General features: G+C 43.4%; 1 protein-coding gene across 2 annotated transcripts in view; it reads right to left on the bottom strand.

Annotated features, from left to right (window-relative positions):
• Window positions 1-19,353, bottom strand: part of LOC121571353 (calpain-1 catalytic subunit-like) — a 37,396-nt gene extending 18,043 nt beyond the window's left edge. The window contains exon 1 of one of the 2 annotated variants that reach the window (XM_045222073.1): window positions 19,242-19,353. In XM_045222073.1, the coding sequence (XP_045078008.1) occupies window positions 19,242-19,340 (99 nt within the window). In that variant the 5' untranslated portion in view covers window positions 19,341-19,353. The remainder of the gene's footprint in view (window positions 1-19,241) is intronic. The other variant, XM_045222074.1, reaches the window with a different exon arrangement.
• Between the last annotated feature and the right edge of the window lie 2,361 nt (window positions 19,354-21,714).

The following is a 21,714-nucleotide window of genomic DNA, read 5'->3' as shown; positions in this document are numbered from 1 at the left end:
TAGGTCCCCCCGTGTGGTTCTGGGATTTTTGCTCACCGTTCTTGTGATCATTTTGACCCCACGGGGTGAGATTTTGCGTGGAGCCCCAGATCGAGGGAGATTATCAGTGGTCTTGTATGTCTTCCATTTCCTAATAATTGCTCCCACAGTTGATTTCTTCAAACCAAGCTGCTTACCTATTGCAGATTCAGTCTTCCCAGCCTGGTGCAGGTCTACAATTCTGTTTCTGGTGTCCTTTGACAGCTCTTTGGTCTTGGCCATAGTGGAGTTTGGAGTGTGACTGTTTGAGGTTGTGGACAGGTGTCTTTTATACTGATAACAAGTTCAAACAGGTGCCATTAATACAGGTAATGAGTGGAGGACAGAGGAGCCTCTTAAAGAAGAAGTTACAGGTCTGTGAGAGCCAGAAATCTTGCTTGTTTGTAGGTGACCAAATACTTATTTTCCACCATAATTTGCAAATAAATTCATTAAAAATCCTACAATGTGATTTTGTGGATTTTTTCCCCTCATTTTGTCTGTCATAGTTGACGTGTACCTATGATGAAAATTACAGGCCTCTGTCATCTTTTTAAGTGGGAGAACTTGCACAATTGGTGGCTGACTAAATACTTTTTTTCCCCACTGTATATGTTTCTTAGGTGGGAATTTCACTACTTCAGCATAACGTTTCCTACAGGTTTCCTGATGGTTCTATTTAAAGTAATGTTCTCAGAACGTTCAGAGAACGTTAAGAAACAACATTCTTCAGTGGGAATTTCACTACTTCATGATAACGTTTTCTACAGGTTTCCTGATGTTTCTATTTAAAGTCATGTTCTCAGAACGTTCAGAGAACGTTCAGAAACAACATTCTTCTTCTCTATCTTGTTAAGTGTGTTCAGGTGTGTTGGCCGCGCCCCCTAACTGGCCACACCTGATCTTAAAGAGTGCGTGTTTCCTTTGAAATGGGGTCTGTTTTAATAGACAAAAATTAATAGCTTTCTAACAGTAAAATAAATATGGCATGCTAGCTCCATCCTGGTGGCACAGTGGACTAATTCCATGGATAGAGAACAGAATATTACAGGTTTGAATCTCACGGACACGGTGCCACAATAAAAAAGAAATGTGTTTGCATGATTAATGCCTAAGAAAATGTATTTACATGTGTCCTATCTGTGCTTGGAGTTCAAACCAGTTAACCCAAACTAAGCTAGCAGTGTTATTAAAAGTCCTTAAAATAACCTATAATTTCCATTCTCAGAACGTTAATAAAAACTCCCAGGAAAACTTTCAGGGAACCATAGTAAAACGTTCTCAGAACCTCCCTGCAACCTAAAATTTAAGTTCCCAGAACAGGGAAAATGTTAACTTCTGTTCTCAGAATGTTTTAAAAACGTATGGCTTCGTTCCAAGAACAATGGGAAACCAAAAACGTACGTTCCCAAATCTTCCAAGGAACTAAATGTGCTAGCTGGGTTCTATTCTGCAAATGTAAAACTCTCTGAATGTATTGCATGGAATTTGTACCACAGGAGGTTGGTGGCACCTTAATTGGGGAGAACAGGCTCGTGGTAATGGCTAGAGCGGAATCAGTGGAATGGTATCAAATACAGTAAACATGGCCATTCCATATACTCCATTCCAGCCATTATTATGAGCCATCCTCCCCTCAGCAGCCTCCACTGATTTGTACTGAAGAGACAGCTACTAATCGTGAGCAGAGACTGAGGTAAAGTAGCTGGTCTCTCTCTCTGTGTGTGTGTGTGTGTGTGTGTGTGTGTGTGTGTGTGTGTGTGTGTGTGTGTGTGTGGGTGGGTGTGTGTGGTGTGTGTGTGGTGTGTCTGGTTTGTCTGGTGTGTGTGTGTGGGTGTGTGTGTGGGTGGGTGGGTGGGTGGGTGGGTGTGTGTGACACTGTGTAAACAGCGCAGAATGGGAGGGAACACAGCCAAGAACATGCAAAAGACTCAGGCTCTCTGGTAACTACTGCACTGTCGGGGGGAAGGGAGATGTTGCCTGTTTCAGTTTGCTGTCATAGTTCCACAGCCTCTCTTTCCTTCTTTCAAACCCGTTTCCTCACATCATAATCACTCTGTTTTCTCTCTCCCCCTTTCCCACTCTTGCTCTCCCACAAACAAACAACAATTGAGAGAGAGAGAGAGAGAGAGAGAGAGTGAGGCACACAACTGCTTCTAATCTATTTGAAACCTTTCCTCACATTCTGAAGTTCAGTCTACTTCGCCTCTTTCTCTCTCTTTCTTTTTCAGTCTCTCACTTTCACTCACTCACACATGCTGACTGTTATTCACACTGAGCTCTCTTCCTGTTCTACCCCTCAACTGTCAGTCAAAACAAACCCTGAGCTTTGTCTGTTTCTCATTGGTGCAGAGAGGTCAGGAGAACCCGGTCAGGCACAGCTGTCACCGACTACTGAGCCACACCCATCACTATGGCCTGTTGTTCCCTGACTCTGACATTTTTCCCACTGGTCAGAGTTTACTTTCTAACTGACTCTCACCACTCCTTTAGAGTCTCGAGGCTAATACTAAGGGGAAAGATAATGGAATGAAGTTCTACCATCTTAGATGGGAGAGAATAAAATGGAAATTGATACCATATTTTGGGACAGTTTCAACACGTACCGAATACCTACTCAACCCCTATACATGCATGTCAGTTTTCTACACATCGTCTGGGTAGAAACGTTCACATTTCTGTGACTGTGGTCCGTTGACAGACAGGGGAGTGTGCGTGTAGTCAGGAGTCTTCACAACAAGTAGGGTTTTTAACTCATATGAATATTTTATGTTCCTCACATGTGGAATATTTCTGTTTGCGCCTCACTGCAAATAGGTTCACTGACGTGAAATGACAGATTAGTAGTCAAGACACATCATGATCAGCCCTACTGGTGTTCCCAATTCAAGACATACTGTTTCTTACTGATCTGTAGCCTATCACTATTGTAACATTACTGCTACTCAAATAGCCTAAAACTGAGACAACTAAGCAATGAAATGACAATTTGGAACTATTGACATCTGTATAACATGGGAGATAACCTTGTCCCCAGGCTAACTGCTACCGCATATAGAGAGCAATAGTGATGGCATCTTTTTGTAAACTCTGGCATGGCTCGTTGGCCAAAGCCTATGGGGAAATAAATTGTGTTTTTAAGGTCTGTGGTAAACACAGGATTAGGAGATCTTATACATTTTGTTCTATGAGATAATCTATCAGCTAACATCACTTTTTGTGAATTTTTGAAGCGTTTATGTAATCAAAATAAGCACATAGGCTTCATAATTCATAAAGGTAATGTTAACTGACTGATGTTATCTCATAGAACAAAACATATAAGATCTCCTAAGTCTCAGACCTTATTTTCAGCGTTTATCTCAAAATCTAATTAATTTCCCCCATAGGAATGGCTGAACGAACCAGAGGTTTCATTTCCGGTTTTTAAGACTACAAACTGGTGAGCTCTTTAGAGGCAGAGAGAGAAGACTGATTGAGATAATAGATAAACCACTCTGTAGCCTACCTGTGCTGGAAAAAGCCTACCACTCACACATGGACGATGTGTACAGTTAGACAGTGTGATACTGTATCAGTATTTGGCTGCGGTAATCTAGTTAAAGCTTTACTAAAGGTGTAGTGTAGCCTAACTATTGCATCATACAAAGAAAAGGATTGACCACACACAGGCAGAGTTAGACCACACCTGAAAGCACTACTGTACTGTATAGACCACACACCCAGAGAGAGAGACAGTTTACAATATTACAGTAACATTAGTAGGTTATAATAACTTTTTAAATGTTCAAATCAAGAGGTTGTACAGAAAAACATGGACAGTGGGGTACGTCGCAAATTCAGAACCGCTAGACAGCAACATAATAAGCTAAAGCACTGATCTTTGGGAAAGAGATCAGAATGACTTGTAAGGCTTGATCCGTGAATTAAATAATGAAATAGGTAGCCTAGCCTACAAAACTAAAACTCAGCGTTCAACACAATAGTGCCCTCAAAGCTCATCACTAAGCTAAGGACCCTGGGACTAAACACCTGGATCCTGGACTTCCTGACGGGCCGCTCCCAGGTGGTAAGGGTAGGTAACAACACATCTGACACGCTGATCCTCAACACGGGGCCCCTCAGGGGTGTGTGCTCAGTCCCCTCCTGTACTCCCTGTTCACTCATGACTGCATGGCCAGGCACGACTCCAACACCATCATTAAGTTTGCCGATGACACAACAGTGGTAGGCCTGATCACCGACAACGACGAGACAGCCTATACGGAGGAGGTTAGAGACCTGGCCGTGTGGTGCCAGGACAACAAAATCAAAAATCAAATCAAATCAAATGTATTGGTCACATACACATGGTTAGCAGATGTTATTGCAAGTGTAGCGAAATGCTTGTGCTTCTAGTTCCGACAGTGCAGTAATATTTAACAAGTAAGATCTAACAGTTCCACAACAAAAACCTAATACACACAAATCTAAGTAAAGGAATGGAATAAGAACATATAAATATATGGATGAGCAATGTCATTATACAACCTCTCCCTCAACGTGATCAAGACAAAGGAGATGATTATGGACTACAGGAAAAAGAAGAGGACCGAGCTCGCCCCCATTCTCATCGACGGGGCTATAGTGGAGCAGGTTAAGAGTTTCAAGTTCCTTGGTGTCCACATCACCAACAAACTAACATGGTCCAAGCACACCAAGACAAAACCTATTCCCCCTAAGGAGCCTGAAAATATTTGGCATGGGTCCTCAGATCCTCAAAAGGTTTTACAGCTGCACCATCGAGAGCATCCTGACTGGTTGCATCACTGCCTGGTATGGCAACTGCTCGGCCTCCGACCGCAAGGCACTACAGAGGGTAGGGGCCAAGCTTTCTGCCATCCAGGACCTCTATACCAGGCAGTGTCAGAGGAAGGCCCTAAAAATGGTCAAAGACTCCAGCCACCCTAGTCATAGACTGTTCTCTCTGCTACCACATGGCAAGCGGTACCGGAGCGCCAAGTCTAGGTCCAAGAGGCTTCTAAACAGCTTCTACCCCCAAGCCATAAGACTCCTGAACATCTAATCAAATGGCTACCCAGACTATTTGCATTGCCCCGCCCCCCACGCCTTTTACGCTGCTGCTACTCTCTGTTTATTATCTATGCATAGTCACTTTAACTCTACCTACATGTACATATTACCTCAATTACCTCGACTAACCGGTGCCCCCACACATTGACTCTGCAACGGTACCCCCTGTATGTAGCTTCGCTATTGTTATTTTGCTGCTGCTCTTTAATTATTTGTTACTTAACACTTATTTTTCTTAAACTGCATTGTTGGTTAAGGGCTTGTAAGTAAGCATTTCACTGTAAGGCCTACACCTGTTGTATTCGGCGCATATGACAAATAACATTTGATTTGATTTAAATCAATCCATATGTTCAAATCAAAAGGCCTGATTAACATGACATCAATAATGCAGCCACATTCCGAGACCCCGGTGCAGACACATTCAGAAATCAAAAGATGGTTCAGTATTTAGTTTTAAAGCTCTGACGAAGGTCAAGAGAACAAGAAACACTTTTCAAAATCATTCAAAATACTTCACCAGAGAGCATGACTTAGCCACAGACGATCATTTGCTTCTTTTAAAGCTGTGGATTGTTTGAAATCACAAGCGTGTAGGCTTACAGTGAGGGAAAAAAGTATTTGATCCCCTGCTGATTTTGTACGTTTGCCCACTGACAAAGAAATGATCAGTCTATAATTTTAATGGTAGGTTTATTTTAACAGTGAGAGACAGAATAACAAACAAAAAATCTAGAAAAACGCATGTCAAAAATGTTATAAATTGATTTGCATTTCAATGAGGGAAATAAGTATTTGACCCCCTCTAAATCAGAAAGATTTTTGGCTCCCAGGTGTCTTTTATACAGGTAACGAGCTGAGATTAGGAGCACACTCTTAAAGGGAGTGCTCCTAATCTCATCTTGTTACCTCTATAAAAGACACCTGTCCACAGAAGCAATCAATCAATCCGATTCCAAACTCTCCACCATGGCCAAGACCAAAGAGCTCTCCAAGGATGTCAGGGACAAGATTTTAGACCTACACAAGGCTGGAATGGGCTACAAGACCATCGCCAAGCAGCTTGGTGAGAAGGTGACAACAGTTGGTGCGATTATTCGCAAATGGAAGAAACACAAAAGACCTGTCAATCTCCCTCTGCCTGGGGCTCCATGCAAGATCTTACCTCGTGGAGTTGCAATGATCATGAGAACGGTGAGGAATCAGCCCAGAACTACACGGGAGGATCTTGTCAATGATCTCAAGGCAGCTGGGACCATAGTCACCAAGAAAACAATTGGTAACACATTACGCTGTGAAGGACTGAAATCATGCAGCGCCAGCAAGGTCCCCCTGCTCAAGAAAGCACATATACCGGCCCGTCTGAAGTTTGCCAATGAACATCTGAATGATTCAGAGGAGAACTGGGTGAAAGTGTTGTGGTCAGATGAGACCAAAATGGAGCTCTTTGGCATCAACTCAACTCGCCGTGTTTGGAGGAGGAGGAATGCTGCCTATGACCCCAAGAACACCATCCCCACCATCAAACATGGAGGTGGAAACATTATGCTTTGGGGGTGTTTTTCTGCTAAGGGGACAGGACAACTTCACCGCATCAAAGGGACGATGGACGGGGCCATGTACCGTCAAATCTTGGGTGAGAACCTCCTTCCCTCAGCCAGGGCATTGAAAATGGGTCGTGGATGGGTATTCCAGCATGACAATGTCCCAAAACACACGGCCAAGGCAACAAAGGAGTGGCTCAAGAAGAAGCACATTAAGGTCCTGGAGTGGCCTAGCCAGTCTCCAGACCTTAATCCCATAGAAAATATGTGGAGGGAGCTGAATGTTCGAGTTGCCAAACGTCAGCCTCAAAACCTTAATGACTTGGAGAAGATCTGCAAAGAGGAGTGGGACAAAATCCCTCCTGAGATGTGTGCAAACCTGGTGGCCAACTACAAGAAACGTCTGACCTCTGTGATTGCCAACAAGGGTTTTGCCACCAAGTACTAAGTAATGTTTTGCAGAGGGGTCAAATAATTATTTCCCTCATTAAAATGCAAATCAATTTATAAAATTTTTGACATGCGTTTATCTGGATTTTTTTGTTGTTATTCTGTCTCTCACTGTTCAAATAAACCTACCATTAAAATTATAGACTGATCATGTCTTTGTCAGTGGGCAAACGTACAAAATCAGCAGGGGATCAAATACTTTTTTCCCTCACTGTATATGCCTAGTTGGGAAGCCGGCAATTTGGGCAGCGCGCGTGGCAACAGGCCTAGCTTATTATTGAGATGCGGCTGTCAGTAAAAAGCAATGCATCTAAAATATTTGTGAAGATAAAATGTCTAATTATACTCAAGACACATTGAGACAAGAAGAAGGGGAGGGGTGTGTGGTAAATATATTGGCACTTCTCTCCCCCGAATGTGCTCAGCTCTCCAGAATGCAACCAATTCTTGCGTATTCATTGTTTTATTGTGTTAATAGTTTGTCCTTTTTATTATATTAATTTTTAATCAATTCCCTATTACATATGCCACCAGTAGTACATTTAATGTTAACCGTTATTTGGTTACATTAATTTCTGTTTAATTAGGCCTACAGTCATTTACCGTTCTCATTCTCGGCGTGTAAATGTTTTTTGCAGAGGTCACAACCTGCTACACTTGTGAGAAACAAGTTTTGGTTTATTTCATACCATCATTTACGAGTTTTGTCAATTTTGTCATTGTATTTTGTTTGGAGCGCTCCATATGTGAGCAATGAGCATGTGTCTGGTTTCTTTGTCCTCTTAATGTTGACGGAGTGCGCGCGCCTGATCACACATAGAAGTATGCTAACTGGCTTGTGACGCGCAAATGTAGGAAAGTGCCCATTTGGGGATGTCTGATTTCTGATTTTCTTAACTCAACACCACTAATAAGCTGAGCTTCACAGTTTTTTCACCACCTCACACAGTATGTCAACGAAATCAGTTGTTTTATCCATTGTGAATGATAATAGTACCTCACAGTATTTGAAAATCTTTCCAACACTCTCCCCCTCAATAATCACCAGGCCTCTGTGCAATAATAAAATGTAATGCACGGAGGATCCCATTTATCCAGTGGAAACGTCATAAAATTAGGGCTGTCAAAGTTAACGCGTTAATAACGTTTTAATGCTTACATTGTTAATGCCGTACATTTCTGGGACGCCATTAACGCATTTTCTTAGTTTGACCCCCTGAAACATCCATAGTTCAAATTCAAGCCCTGGCATCCGATGCGCTAGTTTGACAACCACTTTACTGGGTAGCTACTTGTATGACTGAATGATGGAGAATGCTAGTAAGGGGCTTTTAAATGGCAAATTCAATTTCAAATCATTCCCAGAAGGCTCTCTGGATAAAAGCAAAGTAATTTGCATCTACTGCAAGGCTGAATTTGTTCATCAACGAAGTACATTGAGTCTTCGTCATCATTTACAAGCGAAGCATACGGTTGACGCCGGCAATACAAGTAATGTTACTAGTAGCAATGGAGGACATCTTCGGCAGGCTAAGCTAGAAGAGTGTGCGCGCGGGAGGCCTATGGACAAGTCGACGAGCAGCAAGCTAACACAAGCAATAGCCAAGTAGATAGCTACAGCTTGCAGGCCAGTCCACATTGTGGAGGACGAACACTTGAGGGATATCATTCGCATAGCATCGAACGACTCAACGTATGAGTTACCCTTGAGTGCCACCGTCGATACAAGAATACACAAGCTGTATGAAAGCGAGAGGGCTACGAAAGCGGAGGAGTTGAAACATGCAATGGCTGTTGCTCTCACGGGAGACCACTGGACTTCGGTCAGTAACCACTAATACCTTGGGGTTACTCCGCACCACATCGATGAAAACTGGAAACTGCATTCACACACTCTGGCCGTAATAATAATAATAATAATAATAATAATAATAATAATAATAATAATAATAATATGCCATTTAGCAGACGCTTTTATCCAAAGCGACTTACAGTCATGTGTGCATACATTTTTACGTATGGGTGGTCCCGGGGATCGAACCCACTACCCTGGCGTTACAAGCGCCATGCTCTACCAATTGAGCTACAGTAATGAAGACAGAAGATAGGCACTATGCTGAAATGTGCGCAGAGCATTTCATGGATCTAGCAAAGCAGTGGAACATTGAAAACAAAGTTACCAGAGTTTGCACAGACAGTGCACGGAACATGATTGCAGCTGCGAGACATCTGCCTTTTGAACACCTACCCTGCAACGCGCACAGTCTCCAAAGGTCCATCAGTGTCCCTACAGAACAGTGGGTTCGACAATGCCCTAGCCAAATGCCATAATCCTGCACAGCTAGGACAACAGCATGTTGCAAATGGGCTAAAGAAGGAGTCACTCGCACAAGATGTCACAACCAGATAGAATTCCACAGAACCAAACAACCACTGAGAGATCCTCTGGCCCAACAGAAAACGAACATCACCATGCCAACCATGGAGAAACTGGAGAAACTGGAGGCACTACTGGAGCCCTGCAAGTAATACTCTTTATCTCACTCTTAGGGGCGGCAGGTAGCTTAGTGGGTAAGAGCGTTGTGCCAGTAACCGAAAGGTCGCTGGTTCTAATCCCCGAGCCGACTAGGTGAAAAATCTGTCGATGTGCCCTTGAGCAAGGCACTTAACCCTAATTGCTCCTGTAAGTCGCTCTGGATAAGAGCGTCTGCTAAATGACCAAAAAATAATAATAGTGTTATAATAAGATTTTGAGAGAGAGAGAGAGAGAATAACAAGTCTCTCACAATTGACTGAAGAGATTTTGAATCATCTTTCACGGCAGGTACTTGACTGAACTTCTGGGAGGAGAGAAGTACATTTCCTGCTCGGTGGTGTTGCCTGCTTTGTGTCATCTCCTTCGGATGATGGAGAGCTCCGATAATGACTCTGCCTACATGGTAAGATTCAAGCTGACATTCACAACAGACCTGGAGAAATGCAAGGGAAACACCAACTTCACATGACTGAAGATCGCCACAGCACTTGACCCAAAGGATTAAGGACCTGAAGTGCCTTCCCTGAGGGGTGAGGTGTGGTCTTTGGTCAACAACTTGCTGTAGGAAGAGAGGCCTGCACAGCAACCTGATAAAGCAACCGAGTCAGAGCCACCAAAGAAGAAATCTGCCATCTTGTTGAGTTCTTCTGAGTCTGACTTTGATGAAGAGGAGGAGTCCATTGAGAAATGTGTGGGGCGTTACAAAGCAGAGCCCAGCATCAACATGGAGGACTGTCCACTACAGTGGTGGGCACACACCAGGCTGGCCTGCATTGCACCAAGGTACCTGGCAACGCCTGCCACATCAGTACCTTGTGAGAGGTTGTTTTCACTCTCTGGGCATATCGTACTAAAGAAGAGAGCAGCTTTATCATCTGAAAATGTCAACAGGCATGTTTGTCTTTGCAACTGAATCAGTGAAAAGAAATAGGAGGACGACTGAAGTGTATGGTCACAGGTTTGTTCTGTGGAATACAGAACATAAATGTCTTATAGCCAACCCTCCAATCAGTAATTGGGAGAACAATCATTTGGAATGGCTGAGTGAGAATGTATGAGGGAGCATTAGTAGGCTTACTGGGAGCATTAGTAAGTTCCAGGACTTTTGTATTGTCTTAACTTGTTTATGGTGAATATGCCATTAAAAGCATTCTGTTGCCATTCAAAATATTTCATTCCATACATGCCTATAACTCAATACACTGCTTTTTATTTATTTATTGAGCTATCTTTATTTAGCACCAAATTTGAGCAAATAAAAAATGTGCGATTTATCGCAATTAACTACAGAATTTAATGCGATTAATCACAATGAATTATTTTAATCGTTTGACAGCCCTACATAAAATACCTGAACACATTTCCCTTTGCGCAAAAACAGCTGTGTCTGTCCCAAGCTCCCTGGAGTGGGAAACTCTGAGGGGCTGGAATAGGCTAGTTGATACAATGTTGCAAGTTCGCTAGAGACATCAGACCTTCATATATACAGTCATTGAGCCAGACAAGACTGATTGATTTGATACAATGTTGCACTTCACTAGCATAGCTCAAGTCAAGATAGATAGAAAGGGAGGCAGACAGGCGGAGTAGAGATGAATGCGATTGAAATAACCTGCATTTTAAATCAGCTTTATGTATTTTTACTTAGTTGACAGTGGAAGTTATAGGCCTCCTGCTACATTGGCCTAGGCTATCTCTGAGTTCCATGCACTCATTTCTTTAGTCGCCAATGGCTCACGGTGAATCAATGTGTCTATATGGCAGAGGCTGGTGCGCTCACATTAGTGGAATTTTTACTTTTAGATTTATATTGTTATTTGATTTGTATAATTAACCATGTGACAATGATTTTGAGAAACGAAAACGTTATTATTTAAATTAAGTTGTTCCATGAAAATGTGCATATAAAAATCATAACTGGCACGCAGATTGGTAGAAATGGTAGCTTCCCCCCCAAAAAGTGCTCACCTCAATCCAGCCCCAACGGACGAAAAGCGCCACTCGCTAGGCCGCGCCCAACACTGTGTTGCTTGCTAGACTAGTGGGTTAGTACACCTACGTGTTTGACATGGGCAGGAGCAGGCCTGCGAGACGAGTGCCATGTTCCTTATTTGATATTTGTCCAATTCCCTTTTAGTCAAGTTTAGAATTGTAAACTAATGGAAAATAGAAGAAAAAACTATTGCGAGTACTGCTCCAGATCACTTGATATCCACCACAAGAGGGAGAGAAGAGGAAGAGAGAGAGGGGAGAGGGACAGGGAGGGAGGGAGGGAGACCCGAATTAACTCAAACTAAACTGTCTATTGTACAGCAAAGTGGATAATTCCTTCGACCTCATGGCTTGGTTTTTGTTCTAACATGCACTGTCAACTTATGGGGTATTGTGATTTAAAAATATTTTTTTTAATCAGCAATTTTAGAATAAGGCTGTTGCGTAACAAAATGTTGAAATAGTCAAGGGGTCTGAATACTTTCCCGAATGCACTGTACTACCATATACAGTGGGGAGAACAAGTATTTGATACACTGCCGATTTTGCAGGTTTTCCTACTTACAAAGCATGTAGAGGTCTGTAATTTTTATCATAGGTACACTTCAAGAAGGCTGATCATGCTTGGAAATACAATTATTTGACTTAAGGTGGAACAGAAATACATAGTATTGTGGTACCTATCTAGAGATATCTAGTATGTATGCACCGACACCCTTACGTTTGTGTATTTCAGGAGATACTCTATTGGGTTCCTCAAAGTGGATGGTGTCGATCGAGGGGAGAGTGGTCTGTGTTAGTCCAACTTTGCTGCTGCCCTCTCTGTGCTCTTCAGCACTTTCTATGTTTTTAACATAGAATAAAAGGAGTCGGCATTGCCTGGGCCATTCCAAGACATTTATTTGTTTCCCCTTAAACCACTCGAGTGTTGCTTTAGCAGTATGCTTAGGGTCATTGTCCTGCTGGAAGGTGAACCTCCATCCCAGCCTCAAATCTCTGGAAGACTGAAACAGGTTTCCCTCAAGAATTTCCCTGTATTTAGCGCCATCCATCATTCCTTCAATTCTGACCAGTTTCCCAGTCCCTGCTGATGAAAAACATCCCCACAGCATAATGCTGCCACCACCATGATGATGTTCTCAGGGTGATGAGAGGTGTTGGGTTTGCGCCAGACATAGCGTTTTCCTTGATGGCCAAAAAGCTACATTTTAGTCTCATCTGACCAGAGTACCTTCTTCCATATGTTTGGGGAGTCTCCCACATGCTTTTTGGGGAACACCAAATGTGTTTGCTTATTTTTTTCTTGAAGCAATGGCTTTTTTCTGGCCACTCTTCTGTAAAGCCCAGCTCTGTGGAGTGTACGGCTTAAAGTGGTCCTATGGACAGATACTTCAATCTCCGCTGTGGAGCTTTGCAGCTCCTTTAGGGTTATCTTTGGTCTCTTTGTTGCCTCTCTGATTAATGCCCTCCTTGCCTGGTCCGTGAGCAGTGGCGGCTGGCCGATAGAGGGCGCTAGGGCGCCGCCCCCTTAAATAAAATTATTTAAAAAAAAAAAAATAATAATAATAATAATAATAATAATAAAAACATCAGTATGTCAATATTTGTGTGTTTGAAATATGGAATGCACACAGTAATATGTGTAAGATATGATAGAAAATCATATTCGCAACCTTTCCTCTGCCTGTCAAACGCCTCGTCAGCTCTGGGCGATACAGAAAGTGCCCCGAGGAGGCGGGTCTACGTAGCAGTTAAGCCAATTGCTAATTTAAGATATGAATGTATGACATAAAATGTAGCTAATCAGCGATTTTAATTCGAATCCAAGGAGGGCGATTATTTTATCGCCCCAAGCTCGCCCCTGATAAAATAAGGACCGGGCTCCAGTGGCGCCATTTTTACTAGACGACAATGGCGAACGCAAACGATTACTCCTCCAAGACCCAACCCTAACTCGGTGAAATCTCTCCTCCAAGATCCGTTTGAGAGGAGAACTTTGTCAGAGAAAGTTCGGGTGAAAGAGCTGGGCCCAGATCAACCTGACCTCTCAATCAGACAGCAGGCTAGCGAGAAAGGGAAGCAGTAAATGCGCGGCTTCTCCCGTAGCTGGTACACCAGGAAGGCTTGGCTAGCTGGGTGCACTGATGCTAATGCTTTATTTTGCTTTCCGTGCTTGCTTTTTAAAACGACGGGGTCAGATTCAGCATGGACAGGTACCGGAGTGAGGGATATGAAGCACCTGTCAGAGAAGGTAAAGAAACATGAGAACACCAGGGCACACATGGACAACTCTGTAAAGCTAGCTGTATTAGGAAGGGTGAACATTGCTACGCAGCTGGATGACGGCCACAGGATTGCGGTGAGGAAACACAATGAGGAGGTGGATAAAAACAGGCACATTCTATCCAAAATTATCGATTGTGTGAAGTTCTGTGGGGCTTTTGAGTTGGCCTTGCGTGGGCACGAGGAGACTGACTCCTCGGACAACCCCGGCATTTTCCGGGGCTTAGTGGATTTTGTTGCCTCCCTCGACAGTGTGCTGGAGGAGCACCTGAAGACAGCTACGGTTTTTAAGGGCACGTCAAAGACGATACAGAACGAGCTGTTGGACTGTATGTTGTCAGTGCTTAAGGATTACATCCTGGAGGAAGTAAAGAGTGCTGATTTTATCGCCATTCAAGCTGACGAGACGACTGACGTTTCCACCCACTGCCAGTTGGTGCTTGTGATACGCTACATCGATGCTAAAAGTAACGTCCAAGAGCGTTTTTCGAGTTCATTTTGATCGAGAACGCAACCGCCGACACCAACGCTTACAGCGCTGCTGGAGAGGCTCAGCACCATACTCTCACATGGACAAAAGGCCAAACTTATTGCCCAGGCTTACGACGGAGCAAGTGTGATGAGGGGAGCCACCGGCGGAGTGCAGCGTAAAATAGTGGATGTGTACGAAAATGCGCACTACGTCCACTGCTATGCACATCAGCTGAACCTCATCATGCATGTAAAACTGATACATAATTGATACAGATTTACGGTATGTTGCCTATATATTACTATATACCGGTATTGATGCACAGACCAGTTTGGGTTTTTACTTTACCTTCTATAACGGTATTTCAATGTTTGGTTTGTTAAATGTGGTAATGCCACTCCGCCATGTGTAACGTCCGTTTTTTCTAGTTTACTCCGCAATTTGGGTCGTCTCTCTCCCTCTCTCACCAAGTACCACCCCGTCACTCAAGGAGCGCAGTTGTTGTTACTCGACCACGAGAACAAGTGTTTGTCCAAAAAGACACAATCAGACGTTGATAATAATGCAGGAAAGTACTACACAGTTTGTAATAATTATTCAGGTGTCCACCAGGTCAATTTCTAGAAGAGGCCTAGTTGTTATTGAAGATTAACTTTATTGCTAAGTGCACAGCAGAACAAAATTATGTTGCATCCCTCTCACAAATGTAATAGAAAAAGGCTTTAAAACGTAATAACATCAGTTAATTATGTACATCACAGGTTAAAAGCAGTTACTAGACATAGTTTGTGTGTATATACACACTATCTGTCTGTCTGTCTGTCTGTCTGTCTGTCTATATATATATATATATATATATATATATATATATATATATATATATATATATAAAAGTCACTGGTTGTGTGTTGAGGGGGAATTACAGTGAGCTAAGAAGTCTGATTGCAAGTTATCAAATTAAACTTTATTTTTTGGACCCAGGGCCTCAATTCCCTCTTTGTGTGGGGACAGCGCATCTGACGAGCAGCAACAGCCCATCAAGCGACGGAGGATGCTGGGACCAGGAGAACAACAGAGGTTGGCTATAGAGGTAAGTTGTGATGTAATTGTCAGTGTTTCCCCATAGAACTTTTTTCAGGCCTGGTAGTATGTAGCCAAAACCCTGAACAATCAGCACCTTGGTAATCATATACTTGAGTTGGACATAGGCATGTGTCAGTCAGGATCACTTGCATCAAAATAGCTTAATTGCAAATTAAAGCTGATGATGTATCTTTTACAGGTATGTGATACCATCCTGAGTCATGCCAAAGAGAGGTTCTCCTTCACCCAGCACCTCATCAGCGCAACACTATTGCACGGAGAGTTGTTCCCACAACACAGTGTGAAGTTCCCCGATACAGCGCTTGAAACAACCGTGGAGGCGTACCCCATGTTGAACAAGGCCAAGCTCAAAACCGAACTGTCCCTCATCTATGAGAACAGTGAGTTCAAGGCTTGTAGTGGTGCAGTGCCCCTGTACCAGTTCTTCATGGAGAACAACCTTCAGAGCACTTTCACAGAGACTGCCAGCCTCCTCAAGATCCTCATCACCACACCCATGACAACTGCTGAGTCAGAAAGGTGCTTCTCTACACTGAAAAGGATCAAGACCTTCCTGAGAAACAGCATGACACAGGATCGCCTGAACGCTCTGGCCATGCTCTCCATGGAGAAGAAACTTGTCAGGGACATTCCTGACTTTAATCAAAGGGTCATTGAGAGGTTTGCCACTCAGAAGGACAGACGGGCAAAATTCCTGTACAAATAAGATGACAGACACACACACACAGAGCAGCTCTGGCCGCATGTTTCTTTGTATATAGTTGACCTTAGCATAAAAAATCCAGTTATATATGGTACTCTAGAAAGTCTTAATAGTGTCTTTGCTAATATTACTGTATATATGTTGTTTTGTATCAATTAATTGTTGCAGTTCTGGAGCACATTAACAATTAGTCACATTTAGTATGATCATAAAATACTGTATGCTATTCTTCCAGTCAAAGGTTTGAGTTCATCCACTTGATATCCATTTCTATATTATACATCCTTTTATACAGTGTAAGATTTCCTATAAACTTTATAATAATTTCATGTTATTGTCCACTTTCCACTCTGTTCTGACAGCATGCCTGTTGCGTTGCCTGTTTACTACCAATGGTAAAAAGTTCACTTTAAATGCAAATGAAAGGCTTGGGTTTGTGTAATATGTTTTTGTGTAAGAATGCCTCAACTTTTTAATATTGGCATTAAATAATTACTGAATGTTTCACTGAGCACTGCTGTCCTGCAGTTTGTGTTAAAATATATCGCGATGGTTACAGGAAAAAAAAAGTATGGCACAGCCCCACCGAGAATATTTTTCACCAGCCGCCACTGTCCGTGAGTTTTGGTGGGCGGCCCTCTCTTGGCAGGTTTGTTGTGGTGCCATATTCTTTCCATTTTTTAATAATGGATTTAAATGGTGCTCTGTGGGATGTTCAAAGTTTCAGATATTTTTTTATAACCCAACCCTGATCTGTACTTCTCCACAACTTTGTCCCTGACCTGTTTGGAGAGCTCCTTGGACTTCATGGTGCCGCTTGCTTGGTGGTGTTGCAGACTCTGGGGGCTTTCAGAACAGGTGTATACATACACTGAGATCATGTGACAGATCATGTGACACTGAAATAAAGTCCACCTGTGTGCAATCGAATTATGTGACTTCTGAAGGTAATTGGTTGCACCAGATCTTATTTAGGGGCTTCAAGCAAAGGGGGTGATATGCACGCACCACTTTTCCGTTATTACTTTTTTTGAATTTTTTTGAAACAAGCTATTTTTTTCATTTCACTTCACCAATTTGGACTAATTTGTGTATGCCCACTACATGAAATCCAAATAAAAATCCATTAAAATTACAGGTTGTAATGCAACAAGCCTGTGTTGGCTGTTTGTCATCCCGAGTGGCGCAGTGGTCTAAGGCACTAGAGATCCTGGTTCGAATCCAGGCTCTGTTGTAGCCGGCCGTGACCGGGAGACCCATGGGGCGGCGCACAATTGGCCCGTCGTCCAGGGTAGGGGAGGGAATGGCCGGCAGGGATGTAGCTCAGTTGGTAGAGCATGGCGTTTGCAACGCCAGGGTTGTGGGTTCGATTCCCACGGGGGGCTAGTATTAAAAAGAATGTATGCACTCACTAACTGTAAGTCGCTCTGGATAAGAGCGTCTGCTAAAATGACTAAAATGTAAATGTAAAATGTTGGCTTACGGTAGCGTGCCTCTCTGGCTACAGTCTAGCCCTGCTCGCTCCTCTCTCTCCATCTCTCTCTCAAAGACAGGCAGGCAAGCAGTTCTTGTTATAGTTTTTTGTAAAAAAAAATCCCTGTTCGACTGTTGTTTTCCTATTTTTCATTGATCTGTTTTGATATGTTTTATTTGCTTACATAGTCCAGTATTTTCAAGAATTACCTATTCTGATGTCTTGGTTTGTGTATGGTGAAGTACATTATTGGCCAGTTTTTGTCAATGTTCTTATCACTGTATCTCTCTCACGCTCTCCCTCTCCTACTATCTGGAGTAATGTTGCTCTTTTCAAATATTGTTCTTTGTGGTTAAAGTGCAATTCGTGTGAAATTCATGTTATGAATTTGAATATATATATATATATATATATATATATATATATATATATATATATATATATATATATCATTTGTACACTTATTATTTTTCTTACAATATTACATTTCAGGGAGCTGTCTTCTAAAGACAACCTACAATGCTGCTTAGCACTGTAAAATAATTGTACATTACTGTAGGTATTTCCCTGTATATTTACAACATTATACTGGCACCACAGTCACCAGCTTATTACTGTAATTTTGCTTTACAGCAGAGATGTTGTAATATAGTTTACAGTACTGTTTTCCTTACTGTAAAACGTATTACAGCATCCTTACTGTGGTGCCAGTATAATGCTGTACATTTACAGGGAAAAGTTTTACAGTGTAGGCTATCAACAGACATGAACAGGTAAAACTCAATTCTGACGGTCAGGAAAGTTTCCCCCAAAAAACAATTGATGGGCTGGCCAGCTGTCAAAGGCATGCGCTCATCGAGTTGACACAGTAAACTGCTGGACAAGCAGATTTGAAGAACATATACTCTTATCTCACTGCCCATGCCTTTCACACAATTGACAGTTACCCCATTTGGATTTAGTTGTGGCTTTTTAATAAACAAGCGGAAAGTCCGACCATAGTAGTCTCTTTGTTGAGTATCTGAGAGGACAGAGAGGCTACTTGACGCTAATTAATTCGAAATGTGCTTAACACCCGCTGCCTTCAGAAGAAACTGAAGAATTGGTCGGTCTAAAATAAGTATAAAACTAGCCTAACACACATGAAATCCTCACTGGAACAGGAAAATGTCAAGACACTGTTACAACACTGCTTGCTATAGCCATACATATATACACACATAAATGATATATTACAGCTACTACATGATGTTACATGGTTTCAAAACTATGCCTGCTTTTGTTCTCCTGTAGCTCAAGTTGGTAGAGCATGGCGCTTGCAACGCCAGGGTTGTGGGTTCGATTCCCACGGGGGGGACAGTATGAAAAATGTATGCACTCACTAACTGTGAGTCGCTCTGGATAAGAGCGTCTGCTAAATGACTGAAATGTAAATGTTCTCAAACTCATTGCGAGCCAGATGTAGAACATGTAATCAGCTCCATCCAATGCAATGACGTCGCCCTTCTTCATAGTAAACTAGTAATTGCCCTAATCAGTAGTAAGAAGTTACACTTCTGACTGATTTTAAAAACGTTCAAGAAATATCCTACCTTTTGTTGGTTGTTTAGCGGTTCAAATGTTTTGTTTTCTCTGTTCTCTAGTCCATTATGTTTAGTTCCGTTCCATCCACAGGCCAGCGTGAAGCTCATGGGTGTAACCAGTGGGCGGATTCGATTATGCATAGCCGCAGGGCACGTCATCGGGCGAAAGCCGGGAGGGAGGAGCGCCCTCTGAAATCGAACAGTAATCTGTGCCGCTCGGCACAAGGTAGCATGGTGCATAGTCCAGAAATATATATTTTCCATAAAATAAATGTTTCAATTTTCTAACTAGTTTTCATTGGGAAGGCAGATAAAGCGTTTTTTTTATTATTAAAAGCAATCACATGGTAAAAAAACGAATCCTACTAACTACTACACGTGCTTAATTACATCACTTTTGTTTTGAGCCGACTTTGCCATCGGACATGAGGGGGGCACCTGGCACGCCCGGTAGGCAGCCCGGTTCCGAATGCAATCAATTTTCAGTAGTGCAAAACACGCATACACGGGCGCCCAGGCGAGATTAATCGAGCCCCCTCACTAGCCAAACAGTTCCGTTTGCAACTAAACCGAGAGTTTCTACTGGACAAATTCAAATAGGTCCCTCCCTGTTCCGTTTGCTTCCATTTATGAAATGTTTTGCAACAGAATTGGCTTAATGAATACGCCCCTGTTCACACTTCACAGCCGTAGCTATTTGGTTTAGAAATGCCCCGTCACTGTCACCCAGCAAGAACGCGCGGATGAGTATGAGGAGTGAGGCTGCGCATTGGCAAGCCACCCAATAGGGGTTGTTCTGACCTTGAGCAAGGCACCTAACCCCCAACAACAACTGCTCCCTGGGTGTGACGACCTTGATTAAGGCATTGGGTAAAATGTGGAAGACACATTTCGGTTGAATGCGTTCTGTTGTGCAACTGACAACTGACCTAAATTTAAATGATGACCAAAAAGCCAATTTTTGTTTACATTAATCTTTATGATATAGCCAATTGTGACTTTATGGCTTTAATAACTAGTGACAACACATTTTCTTCAGCAAAACTGGATATTAGTCTGAAGAATTGCATGACAAGATGAGCCTCAAGATGATCCTGCCGCTGTTGATCAACTCGCAGCATCGTCCATTATCATGAGCAAGAAGCCACCACCAAAGCTGTTTTAAGAGCTTAATGCTGCTGTTCCTCTCTCTCTGTGGCTTTGGACTCACACGTGTTTCGTTTGCTTGGGCCCAAAACATGCCAGGGACGGCATCCAGGAACCCTGCAGTGCGTCAGCTGCGCCCTGCTGTCCTCCAAGGTGCAGCGGGAATGCTTGCCATTTTTCGGTGTGGAGGTCCCCCTCGAAAACGTTATCTCCACAATCTCAGGTTCTGAGGGTTCTTCCAGACATGATGACATTGACAGGGATGACAATGGGGATATGGAGGACTCTCTTTTCCAAAAGCCGACTTCACTGACATAAATTCACGGCCCCCTTCCCCCTCTGGGAAGGGTGAGTGTGGCCGTGACAACGAGGAGAGGGAAGAGTTTTTCGACCTCTCCTCAGGACAATCATCCACTCTGCCAGCTTCCCTACGCTCCGACTTCCCGGGGTTTATTGAGGGAGCTGCCAGACGCCTCGGGACCCCCCTCCCCTCCTGACTCCCGGCCAGAGATCATGACAAAGTGACGGAACCTATGGCTCCCGTCATGCCTCGCTGGACAAGTACGCAAGGGCAAGGGCGCTGGCAAAATCGTATTTGCCCTTTACCACAGTGGATGGATGCTAAGAACTCATCACCAGTGGTATCCCTCGGCTGGCTGCCCACTTCGTTCCAGGCTACAGCCAATGGAATGCAATGACGCCCTCTCTGCCCCCCTTCAAAGACCGCTTCACTGCGCAAATGGCAGACACGAGCTATACCCTCGGCTGGCAAGCTATGGCAGCAGCTAACAATGTCGCCTTGCTTACTGCGGCCCTGTCCCGAATGTCAATGGGTCAGACATCCTTCTCCGAGGCAGAAGTCGAGGAGGTGTCACGTCTGTCTGGCACCGTGCTCCACCTTACCCAGGCATTGGCTGTGTGCTTGGTACGAGTTATGGCCATCTCTGTAGTTACACAGAGGCACCTTTGGCTTTCTCTGACAGCCATCAAAGAAGCTGACAGAACGCCCCTACTGAATGCTCCCATCTCCGATGACGGCGTATTTGGAGTCACCGTTGTGGAGGCTACGGAGAGCTTTAAGAAGATGAAGAGACATGACATCTGTCTAAACACCTTCCTCTAGCCAGAGCTCTAGCTGCCCACCGAGACTCGGCTCCCCACGCCTCCACCTCCTCGCGGCCCCGACCCGGAGTGGTGGCACATCGTCGTCACACCTGTGAAAACCTCTACTCCTACTCCAGGCGCCACCGACTGCCTCTAAGGCCCACAGTCAAGTCATAGCTGGTTGCAGCCCCTACATGGCAGAACGCGCCTCAAGGTTCCTACAACAAGAGAT

This window comes from Coregonus clupeaformis, chromosome 8 (genome assembly GCF_020615455.1).
Source record: "Coregonus clupeaformis isolate EN_2021a chromosome 8, ASM2061545v1, whole genome shotgun sequence".
Classification (NCBI taxonomy): Eukaryota; Metazoa; Chordata; class Actinopteri; order Salmoniformes; family Salmonidae; genus Coregonus; species Coregonus clupeaformis.
This window is presented reverse-complemented; position numbering and strand designations above follow the sequence as displayed.